The 27,893-nt window shown below is 35.2% G+C and overlaps 3 protein-coding genes across 6 annotated transcripts; 1 reads left to right on the forward strand and 2 right to left on the reverse strand.

Annotated features, from left to right (window-relative positions):
• The first annotated feature begins 298 nt into the window (after window positions 1-298).
• On the forward strand, window positions 299-6,540 carry LOC132906621 (sterol O-acyltransferase 1). The gene is made up of 10 exons (XM_060958962.1): window positions 299-975; window positions 1,024-1,082; window positions 1,280-1,350; window positions 1,863-1,990; window positions 3,035-3,205; window positions 3,680-3,828; window positions 3,915-4,054; window positions 4,391-4,554; window positions 5,272-5,545; window positions 5,950-6,540. The coding sequence occupies exons 1-10, from the start codon at window positions 962-964 to the stop codon at window positions 6,367-6,369; spliced, it is 1,590 nt and encodes a 529-aa protein (XP_060814945.1). The 5' UTR covers window positions 299-961; the 3' UTR covers window positions 6,370-6,540.
• Window positions 6,541-7,396: 856 nt separating this feature from the next.
• LOC132906611 (mediator of RNA polymerase II transcription subunit 1) lies at window positions 7,397-18,703 on the reverse strand. Of its 3 annotated transcripts, none has more exons than XM_060958927.1 (9): window positions 18,410-18,703; window positions 17,939-18,084; window positions 17,735-17,868; window positions 17,515-17,653; window positions 17,214-17,433; window positions 16,908-17,133; window positions 16,598-16,829; window positions 12,331-16,524; window positions 7,397-12,171 (listed from the first exon to the last, which is right to left on the reverse strand). In XM_060958927.1, the coding sequence occupies exons 1-9, from the start codon at window positions 18,438-18,440 to the stop codon at window positions 12,121-12,123; spliced, it is 5,373 nt and encodes a 1,790-aa protein (XP_060814910.1). In that variant the 5' UTR covers window positions 18,441-18,703; the 3' UTR covers window positions 7,397-12,120. The 3 variants fall into 3 exon arrangements, with proteins under 3 accessions (XP_060814910.1, XP_060814907.1, XP_060814908.1); XM_060958924.1 differs by having other exon boundaries at window positions 7,397-16,524; window positions 18,410-18,497; window positions 18,583-18,694; XM_060958925.1 differs by having other exon boundaries at window positions 7,397-16,524; window positions 18,583-18,690.
• An 848-nt stretch (window positions 18,704-19,551) lies between these two features.
• Window positions 19,552-27,739, reverse strand: LOC132906618 (PAS domain-containing protein cky-1). Of its 2 annotated transcripts, none has more exons than XM_060958950.1 (9): window positions 27,584-27,739; window positions 26,880-27,056; window positions 23,013-23,074; window positions 22,832-22,921; window positions 22,455-22,631; window positions 22,045-22,229; window positions 21,841-21,947; window positions 21,498-21,651; window positions 19,552-21,246 (listed from the first exon to the last, which is right to left on the reverse strand). In XM_060958950.1, the coding sequence occupies exons 2-9, from the start codon at window positions 26,926-26,928 to the stop codon at window positions 20,328-20,330; spliced, it is 1,743 nt and encodes a 580-aa protein (XP_060814933.1). In that variant the 5' UTR covers window positions 26,929-27,056; window positions 27,584-27,739; the 3' UTR covers window positions 19,552-20,327. The 2 variants fall into 2 exon arrangements, with proteins under 2 accessions (XP_060814933.1, XP_060814931.1); XM_060958948.1 differs by having other exon boundaries at window positions 26,880-27,061.
• Between the last annotated feature and the right edge of the window lie 154 nt (window positions 27,740-27,893).

Here is a 27,893-nt window from a genome sequence, read left to right on the forward strand (position 1 = left end):
ACGTGCAACGAGTTCCGAATATTTTTCAGCCTGTAATTTACACTGCATATTTTCGTATCTCTTGGTTCGGCGTTGTTTCGCGCTGTGAACGCGACAGATTCAGTAAACGTCCAGGCAAGCCGCAAACCGCTATTACAATTACTTAATCAGAAGAGACGAGGACATAGAAACGAGTAACGAGTGCGCGTGTACTCGACGAAGAATGAAAGGACGATATCACCGCCTAGACGAAAGAAACGCGGGTGATACTACTAGCGCACGATCAGCTGAAAAATTCGATAATCGTTGGACGGTCGTCTGTATACTTGTACGTTCTATATGCTTGTGCTCTTCCCGATCCGGCCGATGGATCAGTAGCGGTTTGCGCCTCGTATAGTGTAAACGCTTCTCTACCTTCTGACGTCGTTCGGTCGATTCGTCTTCGAACCTCTTTGGTCGTGAAAATCGGCTAAGTCGATTATCGGTTAAAGAGACCAAATTGAATGGATTCGAATTATCGTAGTGCTCGAACCGATTTTAAATCGTCAACGTTTTCGAAACGATTTCTTTTTCTATCATCGACACTCGAAATCGATCTGTTTTTTAAACATCATTGCCGTTGAAGTGGCTATTAGATATATTAGCTCTTCGAATCGTCGTATGCGTTTTTCAATCAACTCGTCTCCGAAGCTCTACGAACAATAAATTAATTCACAAGATCAAGCAAAATACTATTTCCTTCGGATCGAGTGCCTACGATTTCAGTAATATTCGCTTGGTTGATCCACAGGTTTGTCACGATTTAGCGATATCTGTACAGATCTCGGGATACTTGGCGCAGATTATTCCAATATTTCCGGGGTGAATTGCCAACCGTATGGTATTTTCGTGAAACCTGACCGGTATCGAGGTCCTCCGAGGTTCATTGAATATAAAATAATGAATCGTTGAATCGCAGATAAGGGAAAACGAATAAAGAACTATGATGGAACACGTTATCAGTGAGAATACCAGTGAGAATACCAGTGAGAATACCAGTGAGAATACCAGTGAGAATACCAGTGAGAATACCAGTGAGACGCAGGAGGATCTGAAGACACAAAGTACGTGCTGAATTGATTTTATAGCGATATTGATATTGTTACCTTTAAAGCGGAAATTGTACTCGATACAGATATGTGCTTTCCGAAATTTTCTTTCGAACGACAGGAAAATAATTGCAATTGACAGATGAGAGTACGATTAAAGCTAAGTTTTGAATATCTTGCAAGCATTGTATCTTTTTATTACTTTATTGCAGAGATGTCTACCAAATTCAAGCAAGGCGAAGTGCGTGATATAATTATCAATGAAGTGCAAGGACAAATGCAGGTGTGAAAAATCAAACTGTAATTTATAATAATTCACGTATAGTATAATCGATTTATATTAATTCATCTGAATGTTGTCTTCTTAATGGAATCCAATAAAATTCGAGAACAGATGGTAACGCCAGATGTTCGTTTCTTGCTAATTCACAAACTCGTTTAATTTTAATAGAGGAATCTGATAAATATAATTAATTCTTCGTATAGATAATTGATCAAACACATACACGATCGATCTAATTAATTTTTGGAACTATTGTAAAATACAGGAAATTGTAAATTTGCATATGTTCATTACAACTGATTCGTTTGATTCGATTAAGTGAAATTAATTAATAATGAAAGCGTTCAATTGCATGATTATTGTAAAAGCACTAAAAGATAAATTGGAAACATTATTATACGGGCGAATTAATCGATTACTGGACGCTATGGGCTTGTTAAAAGTTAAAATTGACTTTATAAAATAAACTTGTTAAAGGCGATAATAAAATATAATTATCTTTTTTTCTACAGGAAATTAGGCAAGACATTTTGGAGATCATTAACAGCCAAATGAACGATATGATATCGGAAATAATGAGCAGATTCAATTCAACGGAGTTGAAAGATCTGACGGAGTCCGAGAAATACTCTAACAGAACGTAATTGCATAATCGCACTTAAACCTTGATATTACACTCTTCTATGCTCACATTACTTTCGACTTACACTATTGCATTCCTTATGCTTCAAATCCATTCTTCGGGAGCAACTATTCGATATCAATTATTTTTTAAATTGACAAATTATTTTACTCGTGTGAATTATCGCAAGTTAATTAAATCGTTTGCTTCATTGTATTTTATCAAAATCAGGAAAAGGTCAAATACTTTTTCGAAAAAGAATTCTCAAACGTAAAAAAAGGAATTTAATCCGTTGAAGTAAAAAGATTCATTTCATATTTGTTTCTTTAGATTCGAAACGAAAATTTCAATTTTATATTTCGTTTAAATTGCATCCAAAATTATTTGTTTGTCCATGGTTCATGCGAGTACAACACTATGGTAGCCAATTGACAATGACAAAGAAAGGAGAACAATCTTTCTCTTGGAAGATATAGGTGGCAATTTTCGAATAAATAATTCACGCAAACATTTAGCTGTGAAACAAAGGTCTGACCTCGCGCTTAACCGCTTTGACCCGATTCGACAAACTTTAGTGTATTCTATTGTTTGTACACAGCATATGTATATGTACAACATTCAAAAACTGATAACAATAGTAAAATTATAAAGAATAATATTGTGGTCAGAAAGCTAAAAACAAAGCTACATTATATTAGAGAGAAGAAAAAAAAGAATTGTAAACTGTGTTCGCAAAGATTAATAAGCAAAGGAACCAAGACATGAACGATAAAATAACATTCCTTCGTGCTATCATAATTTTGTATACGTGCTATGAAAACATGATAAAAGTATAAAGCAAGATACATTGAACTTAAGTACAAATGTACTTGCATATCCAAAGCTGTTTTCGCGAATTAGATAATTTCGCAATTTCAGTCCATTTCTTTTCTTTTTTTTTTTTCATGATCCACGTTAAAAAAAAAAGATTTAATTTACGTCAATTGATATTTTTGTCGCAAGTAATTGAGCGTTAAATCTAATTTCTTAAATATTGATCGTTTCATTGTCATTTTACTATAGGAAAGCAACAAAGGAGAACATGTTACCTACCAAACAATTTCTTCAAAGAAATTCTCTATTGACCGACCTGTACGAGATTAAACATATTCGTACCCTTTATAATGCCATCGTAGCAATGTTGATAATTCTCTTAATACACACCGCTGCGTACGATATCCGTCACATAGGCTCGTAAGTACACGCGTACTCCTTGCACTCATTTATCTTAATATTTCTTTACCAAAAAGAGTCAACACTCGAGAAAATATTTACTCGAATCGATTATTATGTAAAATCGAGCTCGATGTAAACAAGAAAGATCGTCGTATTGGAAGTAATAGAAAGGGAAACCTTCGAATTGAAATTAATTGATCCTGTTAGAGTTTTTGAATTTTTGTGTCTCAATTTCACTTTTCTTTCGATGAGGCAAAAAATACTTTGACGTTTTAGATAAAACTTTGCCATAAGATTGAAATAAGAAGTGAGACGTATCGAATTATCTTTCGTATTTTCCACAACTTTAAACAATTTCTTAGCAACGATAGAAAAATACGATTAGATGAGAAGTGACCCAAGAAACATAACAGAGAATAATAAGATAGAAAAGTACTATGGAATATAATACGTGCAAAAATCTTCGATCGTCCACATAATTTACTCTTTCAGGCCTAATCTCGGCATCGACACAGTGCGAGCTGGTTTTGGTAAATTTCCAATAGTATTGCTCATTTGGACCCTTATGAAGTCATCGGTTCTAGGAGTATACCCCACTTTCTGTTGTTGGGCCACTCGTCGCCTCAAATACGCGCCAAATTGTAAGTCAATTTCGACTCAATTTTAATTTTAATAAGAAGATTTTAATAAACTTCGAGCTACCGATGCTTACAAATTTTTTTTGCAGCTTTTGCCAAAGAAGTTTGGGATTACCTATGGCTAGCAGGCATCATCCTATATCTGACTTTCTTATTTGTACTTCCTACCAAAGCTTTACTCGACAACGATTTGCCCTTTGCATCTAGTATGATCATTCTTATGGAGCAAGTAAGTATATTTTATAGCAATTGTCGTTGACTAATCAAATCATGCGAGATTAAATCGTTTTCTCGAAATCTTATTTGATTACAAACGAATAATTTCTATCGGTAGTGGAAAGAAAATATCATGTAATTATTTACTAACATTTGCCTAATTAATTTTTTCATAAAATTCATGTAAGGAATATATTCCTATACATATAATTTCTGGAGAAAAATCTTTTTACAATTGAGAATTGAGAATAGGTATTTGTAATGTATATCAGTCATAAATTAATACTCGTTAAATTAAAATACTCGTAAAATTGCAAAATAAAAATGTACCTTCTTATGCATTTCATAGGTCCGGCTAGTCATGAAGATTCATGCATTCATAAGAAGCGTTGCACCAAAATTTTTATCCTTTAAACCTCATTCAGATACACCAATACCACAGCCACCTGGTTTTTCAAAGTATCTCTATTTCTTGTTCGCACCAACTCTCATTTACCAAGACAGATATCCTAGGTAAGTTGAAAACTTAGAATTATACTTAAATTCAATGATTATCGTTATACGATGTTATACGTGAGCTGAAATTTAACGTTCTCCAAAATATCTAGAATATTTTCTTCTCTTTCTATAACAACCAAATTTACGTATATTGAATCAAAGTATTCCTTAAATCTATCATTCTATCGTGTGAAAATCGAGATTCAAGAATCGACACGAGGAAATATTACGCCTTAAGATATGAGAAAGCTTTTCAAAATGTATTATTACGTCTTTAAAAATGACTATCTGTGTCGCTGAATGATCTTTTCCAGTTTAAATGGCTCTCGAGATAGCATACGCGATAGATCTGTAAGTACTAAAATATTAAGCTGCAAATCGAATTATCAAGATTTCGAGCACTTGATAATTATTCTATCGAAAGAACAATCGGTATTTTGATTCTTCTTATCAGTCTACAAGAGATAAAAATTGCAAATATCGAAAGCTACGATCAAAGATTTGGATACGCTCGAAAATAAACTGTTCTATAAATATTTCAATCTTAGATTTTGCACTTTGTTAAGAAATAGAAGAATCATGCGAGAAACAAATTTTGAATATCAAAAATACACATTCTAATCTTAAATTTCAATCTCATGTATAAATAAGATAAGTAAATATAGAAGAAAGATCGACATATTATTTGAAATAAACGTTTACATGTAACATATGAAATATTCCACTGTTTAGGTCGAAGCGCATTCGATGGAACGTCGTTCTGTCGAATTTCGTCGAAGTAATAACGATCATCATTTTCGTTGCGCTTCTCTACGAGCGTTTGTTATATCCAAACTATCGGGATTTTGGGAAACATCCAGTCGAAGTGGGAAAAATGATACTCAATATTCTCAGCTCGATGCTGCCTGGCATTTTAATGTTCGTTTGCGGTTTTTATCTTCTCCTGCATTGTTGGATGAATGCTACCGCTGAACTGTTACGATTCGCTGACAAGATGTTTTATAAAGTAAGTTTCTAAACATCTTCAACGTCACGCTCAATGAAAGATTACCTCAACGCATGACACATATATCCTGGAAACCAACGAACAGTCAGCAAAAAAAAAAAAAAGAAAAAATATCACAGCCTCCAAATTCCATTCACAAAACCGCATAATATACTCTAAATGCTTCTGGCATCTCGAATTTCCTAACAGCCTACCTGAGTCATCGGGATCGTTGCATCAAATCCATCGTGTTCATGTTGATGCTTCGTCATCGTTCTTTCCAATCTATCTACTCCTTCCGATCTATCGCAACTTTCTTATGGGACGTTCATCGATTCATGGATTCTCTCTTTATAGATTATTTATACACGCATAACACAATGACAAAGTGGCAGTAAATTTATGTTATACCATTCGAATTGCAGGATTGGTGGAACTCGATCTGCTTCAGCACTTATTATCGAACCTGGAACATCGTGGTACACGACTGGTTATACACTTACATTTACAAGGACATGTACGAGATCCTGACTCCAGGAAACAGGACTATATCTACTTGTGCGGTCTTCGCTATCTCGGCGATCATTCACGAATACATCCTCAGCTTCACCACCCATTTCTTTTATCCAGTTATGCTGATTCTTTTCGGTGTTATTGGCCTCACGGTCGTGTTTGTATTGAAGACTGCTGGAAACGTTTTCATGTGGTTCAGCTTGAGCGTAGGTAATGGAGTAATGGTTAGCTTATACTGCATGGAGTATTTCGCCAGGATCAATTGTCCTCCGGTTCGAGACGATTTCTGGGACGTTTTCATCCCCAGAAGTTGGGCGTGTATTTTTAAGTGAGGGATAACGAATGTTTTAAGTTTTATTCGAATAGACGTTCTGAATATGTTGTGAACTTGTTTGTGTGAGGATTTTTGCCAGTGGTTATTGAATTTCAGATATATTTGAAGAACGCTATAACCGAAGCTGTATAAATTAGTATAGATCTATCGTGAATTATCTGAAGCAGAAGGAATTAAACACAGAGCATTGCGTAAAGCTATAAAATATACACATGTATATATATTATATATCTAAGATGTACAATTTATGGTTCATGAGTTGTATCTTATGAATTATAAAATACCATCTCTTTAATTTTAGAGAGATGACCGAGAAATAAAAGCCAAGGAATTATAACTAAGAAAGGAATCATAATCTTTTAATTAGAGAAAGAAAAATGATAATGTTTGAATGATAATGTTTGTATGCTAGGTATCAATGTGTATCATGTAATACTCCCATCCATAAGCTTTCGAGCATTTACACATTTGCAGATTTCGCGTAGATTTCAATTTCTTTTATGGATTTATTGCGTTATCCTTGATGTTACTTTTCGGAGATATTGAGCAATATTTATTAACATATAGAAATCATCGAGATGATAAAAGAAAGTTTCACATAAGTTTGTCTCTCGTCTGTTTTTTCACGATGCGATCTATTTGATACGTTTATTTCTTGTGAAATTCGGTATTTCTATATCTTCAGATACCTTTAGATGATATCAATTTTATATTAATTTATAAATTAATTTTTAATAGATATTATTTATACTATCTAAGAACAATATCACGATTGCAGTAGTATGATTATAGTAACACAATGATTCGTTAAATTGACCTTTGTAAAATGTTTATGCGAAATCTACAAACACGTAATACTTATGGATTTTATTATAAGTCCAAATAGTTATGGACGGAGGTGTATACGTATATGTATAAAACAATGAAATAAACGACTATTATTTGTTTTCTCATGTTATATTTACTCCTCTCTCCTTCCCCTTTCCTCTTTTTTCCTTTTTTTTTTTTTTTTTGTCTTTAGTAACTTCTGATAGAACCAAAGTTGAAGAAACGCGCGAATTTCCAAAAAAAGACATAGTCTTTATTATCAAGGCTTACATACGTGTCCCGAGAATTCAGCGTGTATTCGAAGACACTCGTCGATGAAGATAATTATATATATATATATATACTTTATAATTATATGTATATATCTTCTTTTTCTCTATACAAGTCGACGCTTAAATGTACATGTACGCGCTAATACAGTTACATTTATACAGAGGTTCCTTCACAGATTTGTATTTCCATTTTCTTCTCTTTCAACAATTCGATTAAACTTAAACTTCTTAAGGAAAACTCTTTACAGAAACTAGTTTTTCATATTCACAACAACGATTACTATCAATATCAGTACATAAGTACATGTATTCATAATCCGATCGATCAAAATCGAAACATTCACAATTTCTCGCTTGAAAGTACACGTCCTTCTGGAAATGGGACGATCCAGAAATCGTCTCAAACCACAGGACTATTGATCCTGACGAAATATTCCATACAGCATAAACTAACCGGCACTGCATTATCGATATTCATTCTGAACCAGAGGAACATATTTCACGCACGTGTATCATAGAGAAATAAACATATTCCATATGTACAATCCATAAAATTCTTCCAAGTTTCACGCGACGTTTTCACGGTACGTTAAATTACATCTGAAATTTTACAGTCGTAACATCTTCAATTTTCTAACAAAAAATTCCTTTGCTTTCGAGGAAAGCGAAAACGTTGCAGTTCTTAAACCGAAAAAACTTTAATAACAAGTGTCGCGAAATGAAATTAGGTTTAACACTTTGGTGGAAGATTGAAGAAACAGGTGATAAAAGATTTCAAACTTTCAAAATTGAACTTATGTCGCTTACATTTTTACTCCTTTTTTTTTTCTTCTTCACAGCTGATGCGCAATTTGGGAAGTTTTGCCACAATATATTTCATTCGGAATATCTCAGAGAAGAGGGATAAATAATAAAAACAAAATTGCATTATTTGTACCTGTGTTCAAATAAATAATTATAGAAATAATGAAATGGTGGCTAACTGAACATCTCTCACATTCTCATATCTTCCTTCCTTTCGTTCACGTTGAATTAATTAAATTCAATATTTATCAGTTATCGTATTTGTATATTTTTTATTTTATTACAGCACCGTTTACGCAGCGCAAACGCCTTCTAGGTATATGTACACCATCGTGAGTATTGAAAAAATAAACCATATTTTTCCCTCGGGAGCACCGGACAATTTCCTCTTCAAGAATTTCTTTATTCCTCTCATCTTATCTTCTTTTTTATTTTTTCTTTTATCCATCGGAGCAAAGTATTGTCTACGGTACGGTACTCCCGCTCGAAAATACAATTTTCGTCAAATTTACACTTGGAAAATGATCTGTACGTCGTTATTTTAATTCACTTTTAATCTTCTCTTTCTTACTCTCGCTTTTTCTCTAATATCTCTTAATTATCCGCAACAGACATATAACTCGCTTACTTTATTCATATAACTTCTGTGTCTGTTCTCTTGTCTTAATCTTTGGTTCAAACATCGAATAAATGCAACACAGATCGATACATCTAATTTTCGTTGACGTTTATTCAATCTTTAAACCGAAACATTTTTGTCTAATTTGTACAAAGACAACGTTATTTTCTTAAGATCAGAATTTCAATCCTTTGAAAAACATAATATGTATGTATTATTACCGATAAACTCATCCTGAAAAATAATATTAATTATTAATTAAACTTAAGTGAAACAGATCTGACTATTTAGAAATTAAATAAAAATTAGTTCATTTGGAAACATTAATTCCGTGAGATAAGCAATTCCATATTGAAACGAAAATAGTAGGAAGCATCAAAGCCAAAGGATTAAAACTCCATCCTCGAAAATTGTCGTTCTTCCTTTCTTCTTTTTTACCTCTACTTGGCACTTGGTACCTACTATCTCTTCCCTTCCGTTTACTTCTTTGATACACAATTTTCCACCACGCAGCTGAAACACTGAGGACACTTGAAAAATATTCTAATCAAAACGTATCGATTCCAATAAGATTCCGTAAAAATTTTGTGAACTGGTTTACAGAAAATTGTTTACAAGCTCAATTTTCATCATCGCGACGTGTCCTTCGATGCTTCGATCATTCCGTGACTTTCTTTCGTCAGAAACCCATTCATTCTAAAATATCTTTTCTTTTTTTTTTTTTTTTTTTGTGAAAACGAAGCATCGTGTTAAACGAAACTATGCGATTAATTCTCATTGTCGATGTAAAGTTTTATCATTAATACGTGACAAAGATGATTTTCGATGCGTTAACAAATGTTGACTTTTTCTCTTTCCTTTACTGTTTCTTTCTTCTTCTTCATAAATATTCATGTAATTTGTCAAACGAGAATTACTCGAACTATGGGAACAACTTTTGCCATATCGAAACATTGACTTTTCTTCGTTGTAAACTACCGAAGAACACGGTTACGAGGAAGGACAATTGAAGCGAGTACAAGAACAGGAAGGTAAAGATAAAGGACTCGATAAATTGGCTATATAATCTACCTTTCTCACGGCTCCTCGTCGAACAAAATTTCTCCGTATCCATGATATTTTCAAAATAGTGTATTCCATATAACTTGAGAAAGTTTCTGATGAAAAACGAGCAAAATTTATGTCAATAACAACATAGTATTTGATATAATCAATCATTCTTCCCTTTCTTCAAATATCCATAATTTCAAATATAAATAAATTTTCGCTAAAATTATTATTATCTTCGAAACGTTTATATTCTGTAATTAGTAAAAATTCCAGATATATGAAATACGCCAATCGAGAAATATCCTGTCAATATATTTAATACCATATGCCCATTCTACGGTGCCCTTATAAATATTGTCCAACATGGATTTCTATCGAAAATAACTCGTTATGTCCTTGTCTATATTATTCCTCGTATGTCGCAATCATTTAGTACAACGTTCACTCTTTTTCACACACGCTATCTTTCTCTCTCTTAGAAATCTATAAACAATTGTTTTATTGCTAGTCTAGAGTCAATCGCGGCATATGAATTTTATTTATAATAGTAATCACTTTGATATACACGCTGATTAAATCTTCGTTCCTATATCTTTAAAGTATCTTTACAAAGGGACCGCTTGTTTTTCTCTTTCTCCCAGTTTCTCTTTTTCATTTCTCCTTCCTTTTTTTGTATGCTTTCTTTTATATATATATTTATATATATTTATACATATGCATAAGAAAATTGAACTTGCTCGAGATTCGCATACGGGGACGTAAACTATATTTATATTCGGCAGGACATTTCAGGAGAAGTGAAAATTCTCTGCTATATACAGGGTGTCCCCTTCTGACATTTATCAATTATTTAACCTTTGAGAAACATAAGTAATGCGCTCGCCTGAGAATTCTTAACGCATAACTCGTAGGAAGATATATTTTCGACCATACAAATTCTTCTAACATTCGTAAGATCTCGGATAATATTTTCATAATTTACAAAACATACATAATTTGAGCGAAAATGTTTGTGTAAATGGATATTAATTTACAAAGATATTTGTCTAGTTAAAGAAGACAAAATATGGTAAGAAAAGATATTTACATTTACACGTACTCAATAACGCTGGAATTGGTAACAGACTCGATCAAATCAAATCGTTGTTCAATCTCTCGTAGCCTACAGATTAGATAAAATTAATTATTTAAAAAATTTAAATAATCTAAGATCAGAATGATCTGCTTTGTTCACATCTGGTTCTTAAACCAGCATATGTTTTCTTTATTGTGATTAGTCAATTTCATAAATTTATTTGGATATTATCAAGAAAGCGTAAGAAGTAAGTAATTGTAGATTGGGCAAGATCGATCAATACTAATAATTAATACGAAACGATGTTGAATATTAAATTTGGATACAACGATCTTTCATATCTTTGTAAATAACATGCAGTAATAAACATTCAAATACAAGCGCATACATTTTCGCTTAAAATCATCAAAGATAAGATTGAACAAAAACTAGCAATCCTCCCACTTTTACATATCAAACAATTATGTTCCCATGACATTCGAAGATCACACAAGAAAGATATGACTTTACTTTTATTGATCTCCTGATTTTTATATCAGTCGATGAGTAAAAAGAGATTTTTTGATATGAAATAGCTAAAAAAGTGCATGACCTGATAAATTCGAAGAGATATAAACCCTATGTTAGTTTAATTTAATTAACAATAGTCTATATAACTAACTAACATTATTAATACTTTTATACACTCAAGATGGTAAGAAATCATTATTAATATATTATTATTAATATATTAATATACTTAATCTCAAAATCAAATGCATAAAGATGGCTTTGATGTAGAATTAGATGTCAAGAAATTGAATTTGAAAATTGCTCCTCTATAAAAAAACGAGAAATATCTTACCATATTTTTCGCCTGTAAACTTCATTCTTTAGCTCTACTCTCTACTGACCAAGCAACCAAAGAGAAATAAAAAGATAGATACAACAAAGATACCAAATTATTAAAAATCATCTGATAAAGACATTCCTTCACCCAACGTTTCAAAAATTCGAGGAGCGCCAATTAACTGGACGACAATTCCAGGCTGTGCACCACGATATCATATTTGAAAAAGAACGGACGAAAACGTGGAGCACAGCGGAGCAGGACCGACTAATTCAACAGCAGCCAGTCAGCCAGCCTTTCAGGACACCCTGTACCAGTCGCGGCTAAAATTAAATCTAAAGTTTCAGTAACCTTCATTTGCCCATTCCCACCAGCGCCTCGTCCATCAGCTCGTCATCGGTGATGCACGGCGAAGCGGAGTGAGGCGAGGGCGGGATGACCCTCGGTGAGGGTGCAGGACTTTTCACGATGTGCACACTCACGGAAGGACTCGCTGGAAATGCAGGCGGTGGAGGTGGTGGCGTGTTCCTGCGAACCGAAGCTGCCTGGGTCATGGCCCGCTCGGGGATACTGGTGAAGTTCAGACTCTTAGCTACCTCCTTCGGCGTAGAAAAGTCCAGAAGCATTTCAGCAGCTTCTTGAGACGTCGTTGTAGGTATCTCGGTGCCAGGAGGCTTCATCGTACTCGAGGAACCCTCCGAAGACACCGTTGTTCCCAACGAAGACGAAGAGGAAGATCCTCCGGAAGACGGAACTTGCGGTGTTTGTATTTGTTGCTGCTGAGACTGTTGTGACTGTGACGTTTGTTGTTGAGATTGTTGCTGTTGCGGCTGAGGTGGCTGAGGCTGTTGCTGTTGCTGAGACTGCTGCGATGGTTGTTGCTTCTTATCGTCGGATTTGTATTTTGTCAACGTGACGTCCACTGGCTTGATACTTAGATTCAAGCTTTCTGAGGTTCCGCTACCGGAACTCGTTGTAACTGTGCCGCTTCCGCTAGTTATCGTGCCTGTCGTCATCATCGTGGGGTAGACGGATTTACTATTAGGCTGTGAATCGGATGCTTTGGATAGAACGGCCATTACCGGACCACTAGTGTCGTCTTTACCAACAACAGTGGAATTTAAACTGCTACTCAGAAATTGCGTGCTAGTCCTACTCATCGGTGACTCTTTGTCGCGAGATTCGTTCTCGGTTGACTGCATCGAGAGATTCGTAGGAACGTCCAAGTCGTGCGAGCTTCCACTAGATAAACTAGGAAGTAGAAGGTTACTGGTACTGTCCGTACCGAGATTTATTACCGAGGCAGCGCTTGTCATGGAAAGATTGTCAGGTTTCGTTTGTACATGGTCTCTTCTACCCTGGCTCGATTGATCCTCTGAGGCTGTCTTAGAAGCGGAGCTCGACGTGTTCGATAAAGTTTGTAGTTTTCCCTGTTCCGACGTCTGCTTTGTGGCAAGATTGTCCAACGTTTTTCCACTATCGGGAAGCATGGATAACTTCTCTGATTTCTTGTCGCTAGAGTCTGCGTTAGCTCTAGCGGACAATTTGGGTATTTGAAATTTAGTATCCAGCTGTTTCATGAGGCCTTCGACGACCAACTGCGGCGGTAAATTGGGTAAATTCGATAGATTCGACATGGAAGCATGAGCAGCCAGCAGCTTGAACGCTCTTTCACTCTCGCTCTCCTCTCGTAATCCTGACGGACTTGATTTTCTGGTATCCCCGATTCCTTTTGAAGGAAATATACTTTTGTCGCTAGACTTTGATAATCGGGATTTATCACGATTTCGACTGAGATCCGTCACACCGGAACTTGCTGTTTTCGGAGAACTCGAAGAAGATTTGGAGGACATCACATTTTTAGAAAGTAATCCACTACTACCGCTACTCCCAACACTGATTCCTCCAGCTCCGTTACCGCTTCCAGAATTCGACCCTGAAATAGACTTCAAGGCAGACAACATCTTTTGTCCTAGAAGATTTCCTTTGTTTCCACTACTACCGCCAGAACCGGAAGAGGAGGATCCAGATAGCTTTGGGGATGTTTGAGACGATGGTTTCTTTGATGCAGGACCGGAGCTTACCCCTGGCTTCAAACCAGTGTGCGTTTTCGGAGAACCATTACCGGATATAGCTGTCGACGACGTGGACGAACTCGAAGATGTTCCAGTAGCAACAGACGCCGAGGAAGAAGACAATTTAAGATTCGTACCAGACTTGGAATCTTTCGTGCGAGTTTTATTAATTGTTATCTTCATTCCATCGGAACTATGCTTTACCATATACTCTGCAGGATTTTTCGTATCCATAGATGAATTTTTACTAATACACTTTCCTTCTGCGGTTTTATTCGAAGAGCTTCCAACATTTCTTTCTTTCTGACCGCTCGAATTACCACTTCCACTAGTTGTTGACTTCGTCCCACCGTTGCCACTATCATCCGTACAATGCTGAGCGTTCTTCAGCTTATCGATAACGGCACTCAACGAGCCCTTTCTGTTTCTCGCTTGTTGAGCGATGGCTGACTTTCCAAGTTCAGAATTGCCCGATGGTGGTGTGCTGCCTCCACTGCTAGGCAAAGTAGATTGCGTTTCCCCGCTAGGTATTAATTCCAGTTGTTTTAACTTACCACTGGAAGACTTCGTCTTCGGACTCTGATGACCACTCGATCCACTGAAGGCTAAAGACGATGTTTTTCTCTCCTTCTCTCGATTGGAGTCTTTGCTCGACGATGACGAAGATTTTATTTTTGATTGTCCAGAATCAGTGGTTTTACTGGATGGTGAATTCGCCGCAGATTTCAGCGCAGACATACTCGGCTTACCAGTGCTCGCTGAACTGCCGTGCTTCGGTGACGAAGTGCCGTGTTTCGGACTCACACTCGCAGGTACTGGCGTATGTTTGGGACTACTGCTATAGACCGGAGAGTGCTTTGGACTTTGCACTGGCTTGTTTGTTGACTGTTTCAATGTAGGACTGGACTTACCTACGAGAGCAAGTGGACTGGTGTGCGTCGGAGACGAACTAAATTTTCTTAATGTCGCGGCAGGTGATGACGGTCGTGAACTCAAATTTGGCGGCGATTCAGTCGGTTTTATGCTCACTGAAACTGGTTTCGACAAAGGATCTTGTTTAGATGGTATTTTATCCGGTGGCGGTCCCATAGGACTGTCCTCCCTCTTACGCTTACGTCTTTTTTCCAACTTCCCCTTATCCTCTGTCGACTTGCCCTTGGAACTTTTTCGTTCTCTACGTTCATCCGTCAAACTTTTCGACTGTGTCGGCCCAGCTATTGGGGTTATAGTAATAGAGCTCGGTAAAGTGGCTTGCGGTGACGATGCTATCGGTATTATTTCAATGCCTGGCCTCCTTTCCAAACCCATCCCCGTAAGTACAGAGTTATAGTTCGCAGTCTGACCCAAACTACTGCTTGAAATAGGCGTTATACTTACGGATGGCGGCACCAGACTTTTGTTCTCTTCAAAAATAATCGGACTCTTTTTCTCCTCTCTCTTCCTCGATTTACGATCGCGCTTGATCAATTCTTCCACGTCTTGCAAATCGTGAACTTCCGTTATCTCGCTCTCATTGTCAATATCATAATCGGAGCTCTTATCCGTTCCTAAAATATCCGTTGGATCCAAATTAGAAAAATCCAAACCACTGGTTAAGCTTGTAGCTGATGTTGGCGTAGATGTTCTTGTCTCGTTTAAATTTTCTCTACCACCGGTTGGTGTACCTAAGGGCGTAGAATCTGAACTAGAACTTTCCAGTAATATTTCAGCACTCTCGTCTCCCTTTCTTTTGGGACTTCGCCAAATACCATCCGCGGTTTTTCTTTTACGTGTTTTTTTTGTACGTTCATTCATTGGATTGGACATAGAGTTTTTTGCCTGTCCAAGTAACGCTCCCAATTGTAATGGATTTAACATAGCAGTAGTCGCGGTATCGGATTGGCCGGAATACGACGGAAACCCGATACTATTCTCCGTTCCGGCATCTAAAAAAGACTGCTGTTGTTGCTGTTGCTGTTGTTGCTGCTGCTGTTGCGACAACTGTTGCCTCCCCATTGTTCCATTTCCATTATTCAACCCAGGTTCCTGTTTGATTTTCGTTTCTCCGTTAGTGAAGTCGGGCATCCCGGAACCATTCTGGCTATTCTGATCTTTTCCGGAACCGAGATTTACATTATAGCTTCCATTTCCGCTATTCAGATTGTTCATCGTACTTAAAGAGTCACGACTCTCCCACGACTTCATGAGAATTCTCATTGTCAGAGGTATACTTAAACACTTCTGCAAGACTTTACCCGTCAGATCTGACGTTTGTTCCGTGTTCGTTATACTTATGCCATACAATTTGCACTTGAGCGCAGAGATATCCGTCAAATCCAACTCTGCTGTTGCCATTGTCTCTTCGAAAGGATGCTCCAAACTTACCGATATGTGTTGCCATGATAAAGAGCTTACTTCGAATATAGTTGCATGTTCTGGATCTTGCCGAGCCATAGGTCTAACGCAACTAGCGATTAACGTATTAAAGAGCGCTTGTTGACGCAAGTATACCAAGATTTGTGGGACATGCGCCGGATGAGTAAAAGGAATACTACACACTAACACACCTTCCATATTTTTGTTCTCTGTCATGAAATAACAGTGCTGTTGATCGGGTAAAGTCTGTAACAGAAAGTAACGTTTAAAATAGCATAAGATTTTAATTATTAAATATCACGTAAAATGTTTCACATACAACATAAAGTCCTCTGTTATTCCGACAATCCTGTTGTCCTTCACTGGCATGCTGAATAATTAAACTAAGTAATGGATGGGGAGCGGATATGTCTCCACATTCTAATTCTGTTACTTTCTGTATCCTACGCACTAGTTCCATGCACATCGGCATTTTCTTGGCGAGCTTCAATACAAAACAAGCGGGTAATACCGAGGAATTTGTACCAGTTAACGGAGCATATGATGGAGTACTACAAAATATTAGTTATCAATAAGAAATTGATCATTAAGATCAATGTACTGTACATATTTCGTAAAAAACTACAAACCTTTTTCCTGTAGGACTTCTATTTACAGTTATGATACTAGATGTAGGCAACTTGTGAGCAGTCGAACCTTCCATACAAACAGTAACGGAATGACCAATCTTCCGCTTGATAACTATTTCTGAATTCAATGCATCACAGGTACGATTCTCCTGATCTATTAAATCATAAGGAGAAACAAAGTATGTCAGCTTCATAGCGTGACCACCTCTCCTTCGTTCAAGGATTCCTGGAATAAAAAATCTTTGTCTTATCATGGAAATTTGTATCTCCTTAATCTCATAAAAATAAATATGATTTAACACTAACCAACTGGGCTTTTATGAACAAGATTAAAAGGTTCTTTTATAAATGTTTGCAATTGAGCTAAGATACCCAGATCAGCCTCCAGTGACTGTAAAGCACTAAATGCTTTACATTTTACCTTCTTATCAGCATTTAATTGATATATTGAAGCTAAACCTTCTAATTGTACTGTAAAATCAAGGAAGTCTCCTCTGGACAAACAAGACACCAATACATCACAGCTCTGCAAAAATGTCATTAAGAATTATTATATAATAAAATATATTTCAAAAATTATTTTCTTACAAAAACTAATAATCTATACCTGCTGTTCGTTTTTCCCTTCGTGATGAATTTTAACATCTTTAACTACACCTGATGGCTCCAAAAGAACCTCCAAAAAGAACATATCAGAGGAGATAAACAATTCTGTGCCTGGTGGACCAGACATCATAAACTTTAAGCTGTAACACAATTACAATACAAATGTTGACTAAATTACCTAATTTAATTTTTCCTAAAATAGATTATTCACAAATATTTACCCTAATTGTCTGGTTAAACTCTCCAAACGCTCTACCATAGATTGTAGAGACGTTACTTTAATGGAATGTTGCAAAGTATCCAAACATTTTTGTAGTTGACCTTTCTCCGCACTATCAATTGCAAACCTTTTATCCTATTAAAAATAATAAAAGATATTAATGTTTACCTAAATATAATTTATCAAAATATTGCAAGACGCTTACCAACATGGCCATTCGTAAATTTTTGGCGGTTTCCACTAGGGATTTGAATGTGGAAGCTTTGGAACGTAATTTTTCCATAAGTAATTCCATCTGCCACTCTTTTCCCTTATCCATCCCTGAACCACCAGAGGCAGAAGGTTGCCCACCTAAATTATAAAATTTATCCAATAAATTGTGTAATTCGTCATAAAATACAAAACGAGTATTAAATGAATAGCAAATAAAAGAAATTAGTTTCAATAAGTAAGGTGAACAAATTTCCATAATCGTAATGTATGTTATGTCATTGAAAGAGTAATTAACTTTTTGTATATGTATGAATAAATATAAGACGAAGTTTCAATAAACGTTCAAATTTTTAAAAATGATTTCTATACAAATATTTTATTCAACGGACTAAAATATTTAATTTATTTCGAAATAAAATAAAATTTCATAAATTACATTAAATAAATTGTAAATTACACTCACTGAGGGGCTTTTGTCCGTTCGCAACATCCATGTATTCCGTGGTGGATCACACGGATGTTTTATCTACGCGTATATCGATATACGTTTACTATTATAATATCACAAAAACATTATTATACACTACATTGTGATAGGAGCTGTTATTTTCACCTAACCCACGTTAGATCGCTTACCTGCTCCTAACCTTTACACACAATATACTAACTATACTTAGAAGCCATACGTTTCTTCGTATAGGCGTTTTCATCACGATCGTACACACCGTGGTTTTCATCCATAGTATGCCTTAAGAGGGGGAATACTATAACGGTTTATTAAATTTCATTCTTTTACGCCCTCTCTAGTTACATTTAGCAGATGAATGTTCATTAAAATATTTCATACTTTATTCATAACAAATAATTAATTATGTTTTTGGAAAAAATATTTGTTTCTTAATTTGATATGAATATAATATAATAATACATTGTATAATTAAAACGTAAAATTTCTAGAAGTAGCAGATAGCAGAAGCGGATAATATGAAATACATTTCTATATAAATTATTATACTCATGTAATATTATGTATATCTAGAATCATAACAAGACAAATATATTGACAAATAATGAAAAATATTTCATTTATAATTCAAACGATATTGTAAGTAATATATATTTTCAAACTGTAACATTTTAATGCGTTTGAGAACGATATCGAAGCGTTGAACGAAGCGACATCTCCTGGCGTGTCTAAGAAAGCAAAAAAATGTCCCTAATTAATGCAGGTAGATATGTAAATGTACACTCGAGATATGTACATATGCATTGACAAGTAATTAAAACAAACTGAGTCTAATTACCATAAAATTTCCATTAAACTCTACAAGTTTAAATCAGTACCAGAGAATACTAATTACTATAGGATTATACATTGGAAGTACAATATAAAATAATGTTAATACTAAAAATTAAAATTAAATAGTTAATTGAATAAAATGTCCTTTCTAAAACATATTTTGTCTTCTCTTCGTTGTATGTAAATGTTTAATAACATTTAAATCAAAAATCTGCTACGTAGATATTAATTTATTTTTGATGATTAGGAAAAAGAAAGGAGGAAATCCGGGAAAGGACATTGGTTGCAGTTTAATAACTTCAATGAACATTGAAAATATTCTTTATTAATGGACATTCCTTCTTCTTGAACTTCGGCTAAAACTTATGCAATTAACTTCATTATTAATTATTAAACATTTTGCCAAGATATTAATAATGCTACTACACTGAAATGTCCATTATTTAAAAATATTACACGAAAATGATTTCTAAAAAGCTGTATTTCAACATTTTTCCTAAAATTTCTTCTATAAAACTTTTAGACGCTAGTTAAAGTACTTTTTTTTACCACTAAAAAAAAATTAGGTACTCTTGCGATCGATATTTCTACGTATATGACAAAATTTCCACGTCTACCTTTTATTAATTACCCTAATACTTTATGGCATCTTACCCATAAATCTCTGTTACCAGCAAGCAGATTTTATTTAATACTGATGATAGCTTTCAATCCAACGAGAAAACAAGTTTCTTTTTAATAAAAATTATGAAATTACCATATGCATCATTTTTACTTTAATTGAAAAATGATCTGATTAAAAAATCAATTCCAATCTTGTATGATACCAGTCAATCTTAAATCTCTCAATATTATTATATTAGGAACTAATTTAATGGATCGACTGTCACCAATTCAAAATTGATCTTTCCTTCTTTCAATTTTTTACAAATTCTTCTAATCTAACCTTCAACTGATCTATACCAACTTTCATCCTACTCACAGACTCGAACTCTCAAACTTACAAAGTTATACCTACTTAAAGAAAAAACAAATATTTGCCTATCTAACTGTAAAGCACCAATTAAACAAGTGCACAGTCTTATTTAGGAAAGTCTTTAGAATCATTCATGGACTGGCCCTTTTTCCGTGGTAACTGCAACGTGATAGGTTGAACATCCTGGACTTTCCTGGGCCCCTGATTCGAGCTACGAAACGTGATCTTCAAATTGGGCACATGCTGTTCGGCCGCCCAATCGAAATTAAAAATTGGAGTTTCCGGATGTAGCTCGGAGTCTGGAGTATCGACTGGCGTAGTTGGCGTCGCTACATATGGGCTAAGTTCCTGGTGAACGACATCCGGTACCCTTTGCAGAGTGTCCGACCAAACTGGACTCGAATTCCAATGTTCCATGGGTAACTCCGAAGGATCTGCCGTCGATCCTGTTGTCGTGGATAACGCTTTACCCGGAAGTCGTTTATGGCTGCTATTCCTTTCGTTACAACAGTACTCTTTATCCAAGTCCGTGATATAGTACTTGGGCGACAACGTGTCCATACTGTATTGGCTGTGACATTGCATAAATTTTGCACGATAACCGCTCAAATTTAGTGAATTTTTATGATGCGCTTTGTACCTATCGGTGAATTGACCAAGCGCATAATGACCATGTTGAATATTCATGTGTACGTTCCTATTCTCATGTTCGCTACTACTGATCGACATATCAACCGGTTCTGCATCCTCTCGTGGATTTCTAGTTGTGTAATCCTTTAACTGTGTCTTGGACGAATTGTGCGGATCCTGATCCGAATTTCGTATATCAGGAGAGTGTTGCGTGTCGTTGTTATGCGCGTGGGATAAGGAACGACTGTAATCTTGCTGCTGATTACTTTGGCTCCCGGTAGCATATGGCACACCGCGGTTCTGACTCCCGGAGCAGATGGTGTAAGTAAATTTAGTTTGGGATGAATACTGGTACAGCCAGGAACTTGAACGCATTACTTCCGCCTCCCTGTCACTGTAATAGTGCATTACACCGAACACGCTTTTTGTTATAACCGTTACCATCTTTATTTTACTAATAATTACTAAACTAATTATTAATAATTAACCTAGTATTATCTATTTAATTTATAAGAAAAGGATGGATATATTTTGTACATGATCTTTAAAATTCTATTTAGCGGATACGAAATTCATTACTCTCCAATATGAAAAGAAGAAAGCGAGAAATATTCGGAAATGAAAATTAGAAATATGGAAACGCACCTCAGAACTTGATTCGTGCACACAATGATAGGATGTTGACATTCTTCGGAAGTATCTTTGACTTGTAAAACGCAATGCACCCAGAACCACCGTCCGGAACGGCTTTGCAGTCTCAACAATGCAGTTGCTGACCGTTCTTGATCAGATTGAATAACTGAAACAACCGTGGATGATATCGAAACTTTCAAATGTTTTAAATATTAAGACGTATCGTTTAATTTTTAAACGAGTCTCTATTTCATATTTTTAAAATTGAAGAAAAACATACTAAAATGTATTTATATTTGTTTTCGATTAAAGATAAACTCGAAAGTCGAACTATTTTAAATTTCTATGAACGTACCAGTCTGATGTTTGCAATATGCTGTTCGTATCGAATCCCAGTGTAATAAATTATACCATGACATATTTACTAATTCGTTACGGGTGTATTCCAAATGGCTTTCAGCACTGAAAATTCAACAAAATCATTCAACAAAAATGTATTCTACTTTCAAAGATCATTGGAATCTTTTATATTTTTCAAACAAAGAAATAAAAATGTTACGTTTTATCGATATGAAGGTATTTCATATCCATAGAGTGAATGGTGGTGAAAATATTTGTCGCACCCTGCACGATACTTTCTCTAGTTTCTGGCAAAACAACGGGTGTACAGGAAGCAAGGAAAACAAACTCATTTCGATTACAAACAGGAACGAAAGGTAAAAAATGGCCTTCAACTAAAACCACCTATAAAAAATAACGATAAAACTAAACGCACAAATAATATACTATGCACTACCAAAAAGATAACATTAGGAAACAAAAATAAACATTCAGAATATATAATTGCTAGCATAACGTAAAATAGAATTAAAACAAGAATTTCTTATTCTACGTTAAGGAAAGGACAAAGAGAAGTTTATTGAATTTAAAAAAGAAAGTGTTATTATTTTGACTAAATGCAAAACTTACTTTTTGATCACCGAAACGAAGTTGCCTCCGAGAATTCCTGGATACGTTGATCCGACAAAGAAACAATCTTCTATCGCTTGGAATTGGACTATTTCTAGATAATTGATTTTGTACAACCATGTGATCTTGCTTGTCTATTACGTCGTAAACACTATCCCCGTGGATAAGCAAATCCTCCTAAAATACATTGTGCAATGTAGAACATTGAATTAAATTTAATTTCTCTGACAAATTATGTACGTATATTATATATAGTATCATATCTTTCGTTTTATCATGAACAACGAAACATTTAGAAGCAATTATTTTGTGTTTGTCTTAGTGAATTCTTAATATGTTCGATTACCATAATTGTTGTGTCTTTGCAATTACTTTACCATAGAGTGTCCAAGATATTCTGCCGCATTTTCCGATATATACAACAGTTTCCCTTGCTGGGTCATCATCATTATAAATCCGGACATGGCCTGAAAAATTGCATGCATTGTATGGCCAACGTTTGTACCGCAGCAACTAACGGTCAAAAATACAATGCGATATCATGATAAACAATATTACTTTTGAAAATCCAATGTTAGGGGTCGGGATATTCGAAGAGTCGGACGGACAGTTTTTCAAGGCTGAAACAAAAAAATACAATCGATGTATTATTCGACATTCAGTAATTAATCAAAGATCTGAGGATAGTCTCATCCAATATATTTTTTTAATTTTCGTACGAAACGTTAGATTTACGAAAATAGAGGGATCAAGTATTAAGATAAAAACAGTTTTCGTTTCGTTATTAACTTTTTTATAATTAATATTAGTTATGAATCGCTCTGTAATAAATCTACAAATGTTGATGGTGCATAAATGCATGTTCGTGAATTAAAATTGAAGTTACTCGCGTAACATCATCAAAATTGATGGATTAGAAACGTTTATGACTGTTATACAATACGTTATAAAACTTAAGCTTCGCGTATGATAACATAAAGTTATTACGATGTTCAAAAATGGTGTATGAAAGCAATGTCTGTATTGCCTGGATCTTATCGTTACCGTTGCTTTTATTATTCATAAACATTCCAGCTTAAAACTTTTCCAGATAAGATCCTATTGTTATCTCAATAACTATAAAATAGCTTTATGGACAACATCTCGTATGTAAACATAGGATAACGAGGAAAATAATAAATATAAATTATGCGATAAAGCTTCGATAACGTTGTCGATATAAATAGTTCGATTAAAGTAATTAGAATAGCGCGTTGTTTCAAAATTCCTTTGTTTAGAGGATTTCGGTACCGAAAACCTTCCCGTGTTCAAACTTTCAGTGTTCAATTCTATCCATAATTTCTTCAAATTGAATATGTGCTACTTTTCCTCAGGATCGCTCAACCAAGATACAACCAAAGCGGTATTTCTCAAAGTACATCGAGTTTGATGAAAATATAATCAAATCCCCTCTCCTCTATCGAAATCTTCCTTCGTCCGCCATGAAAAAGGGGCATAAGCGATTGAAATCCAAGGAAACGAAAGAGTAACGACAGAAAATTCGTTGGCTCTGCGCGTTTTTCATGATTGTCCCGGGGAAAGATACCTAGGGAAAGAAAAAAGGAGCGAGAAAGAGGAGAGGGAAAGAAGCGTATGCTAATGCAGTACGGGTACGTTTACAAACGGCGCTACACGGGACTATAGTATCGAATACTGTGAAACAATGAGTATGTAGGAGAGAAAGAAAGAACGACGGAGAGTGGAGAGACGATACAGAGGGAGTATGGGTTACAGGAGCGTGAGAGTGTTGTTGCAAAGGCCGACAGGTCAGCGGATCACCCGGAACTCGCGCTTAGACTCCGCTGAGTTTGAATGTACGCCGATCTTACCTTCTTGCCTTACCTACCTCCCTACCTTTTACCTATATATTACTCTCTACGCTTGCACAACGGAGATGCCCGAAGTTTTTGATGCTCGAACGACCGTTTAATATTCTTGTCAAACGATCGATCCTTATTTCTACGAAATTTCGATCGATATTAGGATTATTAAAATAGTAGTGACTTCCCTGTTAGAAATTATAATACTTATCATTATTCATCGAGAATGTTCATGGAAGAATACACTGAATACACTGAAACGATATTTAAGCGGAGATTTTCTTTGCCCTGTGCATATCGTAGCTAGATTTTTACGTGTTTATGGAAAATTTGAAAGTACAAAAATGTTCAGAATGTATATAACATGTAAAATTATGTGATACTCAAAGAATTAATATTAAAAAGCTCGCTTAAGTTCTACTTCCTTCATTGTGTCTATGGAGATATGTATTTTTCTATTGTATGTGTCTGTTAGATATGTATATTTTTGCATGTTCGAATTTCCATTTGAAATGTATTTGAATTGTTGATGATATAATTTTGTTGTTTCGGTTCAAGAAATTCTTGGACCATACATATTTATGATATTATGAGTACAATAAGAGTTGCAAATAGAACAGGATTTTTTAAAATATAATAGACGAAAAGCAAGATTCGGTAATGTGCAAAAATTTGTATGATCCGAGTTTGAAAAGTTGAAGTTTAGACAAACGAACAGAGAACCTCGAAAACTTTCTATGTTAATCCACTTTTGTAACTTGATAACATATCGATAGTTTTTTTACTTCTTCTATTTTTAACACTGTACATTGTCAAGGAATTGTCTCAAAAGTAATGAAAAAGTGGTATAACTGTGAAATTATGGAGACGCAAAGGGTGAACAATTATTTAGATAATACAGAACTTGACTTGTGAAATTACTTTATGTCATGTTGAACGATGTAACTTTATGAACAATGTAGTTATAATTTAATGGCCTGAGTCGTTGATAATTCATTTTAAAGATCATTTTGTTATGGACATTAATTTATAACGTACCACTGTGTTACCTTATCCGTTCCATGGTATTAGATCAACATATTCGTACATTTATTGTTCGAGCATTAAAAGTTGAAAATAATCGGTATCGCTGTTCCTATAATATTTATATTTTTAAAAACGACTGCAATAATCGATAATGCTATTTTAGTCCTACGATTATCTACCACTTACTACCTTGAAATAACTAATACAGTTACTGATATTTTGATATTGGTTTTTGTGGTGACGTACAAGTCTACTGGAAGACGGAGAATGTAAAAATTAAAACGACAAGCGTCTCGCCATGAAACAAAGGCATAGCGTTCACCGTGCAGCAAGTATGCGCAAAAGCATTCGCAATTTTTTATCTTTGCATCTCAACAGTTTTTCATATCTATTATAAAATCAGTTATTTCATGCACAACGAAATTCTTTGTAGTATTAGGGAAATTAACAATTAATATATTATATATTCATGAATAATAACCGTTGTCTATGCACAATAAAAATTATTATAACATCTAGTGTTTCTTTGTCATATTCTAAAAATTTCGATTTATTCATTGAATTATGAAAAACAAAATAGAATTTTCTTACGCAGATTGTACACTGAAATCTATACTTCATAAACTGATGATGATTTATAACGATTTATAAAGCATTTAAGAACGTTATACGTAGCGAAGATCCATAAAATCCTCACTTTTAATTTTACATTTAGATTTTAACTTCGTAAGTTATAGATATAGATAATTCTTCGACAAAGTTTTCTACGATGTATTATTATAAAGTAAAATTCTAATTACTTAGGATCGAGAATACAGTATTAGTCGTTTATTTACAAATTTTAAGTTGTAAAATCAGGGAAGCGGCTGTGGGCCAGTTAAATATTTAATTTTAGGCTTTCAGATACAAGAACCGCTGAAAATCAATGAAATAACATACGTATGCGATAATCAGAAATGAACCATGTGCCTCTTCTCTGACTCGCATCGCGTGTATTCAACAAATTATTAAACTAAACAAACCAGTCAGTCTACGAAAAGCATTTCTTTCTACTTCTAATTGTACTTCGCAACTTTCTCATGCCGATGGTCGTAGATTTTTTTTAAAGCATGGTAATTACATAGCTTATTCGTATCTACCCAGAAAAATTTATGCAAAATTTAATCTATATCAAACGACTGCTTTTCCATCGAATTTTATATAAATAACTGTAACGAAATCAAAATATCGAAATTACGTTGATGTAAGCGAGTAATATTTGTTTTCGCGGTATAGAGTTTTCCGGAATCAAACATGGCGGTTGCCGAGTACCGTTTAAAAAAAAATCACTCGAATACCACAAAAACATAGTCACTCGCGTAATAACCATGGTCTTTTACGCATTAACCGAGTACCAAGATGATCGACTCGATGAGAACAAACGTAACGCGCGATTACGATAAGGATATCGTTAACGTATATACCTAAAAATCTTCCGGTTTCCAAATTTTTGGGACTCTTTAGTTAAACAACTCGATTAAATTTATCCTTTGATGCTTACCTTGTTGAAAGTAATTGGCTTTTCGAAGAAATACGCAGACCAAGGCCATAAGTTGTAACTGGGAAAGCCTCTGACGAGTTGAGGGCGGTAATGGCAGTAAATCACGTAAGTTGGCGATTTCGGCATTTATCAGGTCCCTTCGAAGTTTGCTGGCACCTTTCGTTGATTTGCTCGCATCTATCCTTCAAGCACACTCAGATGTTACCGATACGCTATACTTTACCGGACGGCTGAATCTACTTGCGAAATTGACGCGCGTTCAACGGACATTTCTACTACTTCTAACCGATTCCTTGCAGATAACAAAACACACACACAATACATATACATATATATATACGTAAGAATTGTTTAAACTATATGCAAATGAAAACTTATATTATTTTTTAAATATATGTAAAGATATGCTCGAGCGACTGTTTTTACATCACTGACGGAAAATTAAACCGTTATCAATAGAATATAATACGATACTGTATAAGAGAGGAATAACAGTTAATCCCCCATCGTTTCGATGGAAAAAAAATTTACATCGAAATTTAAATTTCTGCGAACTGATCGAATACAATGTACAGTCTGACGAATGCCACTGTCGAAGGCGCTAAAGGGGTAGGAATCAGAATCGACGGTCAATGGTCGAGTGATAAGTGAATGCGTTAAATGTATCGTTCGACACGTCGATCACGTGACCGAGCATTACTTACCGATTGAACATATTTCGGTAACCAGGAGGACATTAGTAGCGGATCACTTGTAGACGACGAACGAGACATCCGGGTCGGCAGGTTCTCGCAAAACTGCAGCTACGATCTAACATCCGGGTCATAACGCGCTACTACACTGAACACGTGGATACTGGCAGAGGCTGGTTCTCCTACCTTCTCACCTCCGCAGCCCCCCTTTTTCTCCTTTGCCGCCACCACCACCGCCACCCACCTTTACCTCCCTTTCCATCTACCTCGAGCTCAGGCCATCCTCTTCCAACACGCAAATGGTATGATATTTTCTTCCCTG

This window comes from Bombus pascuorum, chromosome 5 (genome assembly GCF_905332965.1).
Source record: "Bombus pascuorum chromosome 5, iyBomPasc1.1, whole genome shotgun sequence".
In the NCBI taxonomy this organism is placed as follows: domain Eukaryota; kingdom Metazoa; phylum Arthropoda; class Insecta; order Hymenoptera; family Apidae; genus Bombus; species Bombus pascuorum.

Bases quoted from the DNA above. Each gene is read 5' to 3' on its own strand.
- LOC132906611 (XM_060958924.1), bottom strand. From the start codon at position 18,440: ATGGATGTTGCGAACGGACAAAAGCCCCTCA. The intron at 17,134-17,213 runs GTTAGTGTTAAA...TTTTTATTCCAG, and splicing joins TGTTCATAAAAGCCCAGTTG to GAATCCTTGAACGAAGGAGA. The intron at 16,830-16,907 runs GTTTGTAGTTTT...AATATTTTGTAG, and splicing joins AGAAGTCCTACAGGAAAAAG to TACTCCATCATATGCTCCGT.
- LOC132906621 (XM_060958962.1), top strand. The intron at 1,083-1,279 runs GTACGTGCTGAA...ACTTTATTGCAG, and splicing joins GGAGGATCTGAAGACACAAA to AGATGTCTACCAAATTCAAG. The intron at 3,206-3,679 runs GTAAGTACACGC...TTACTCTTTCAG, and splicing joins GATATCCGTCACATAGGCTC to GCCTAATCTCGGCATCGACA.
- LOC132906618 (XM_060958948.1), bottom strand. The intron at 22,922-23,012 runs GTAATATTGTTT...GCAATTTTTCAG, and splicing joins CTAACATTGGATTTTCAAAA to GCCATGTCCGGATTTATAAT. The intron at 21,247-21,497 runs GTGCGTTTCCAT...GCACTATTACAG, and splicing joins TGCACGAATCAAGTTCTGAG to TGACAGGGAGGCGGAAGTAA.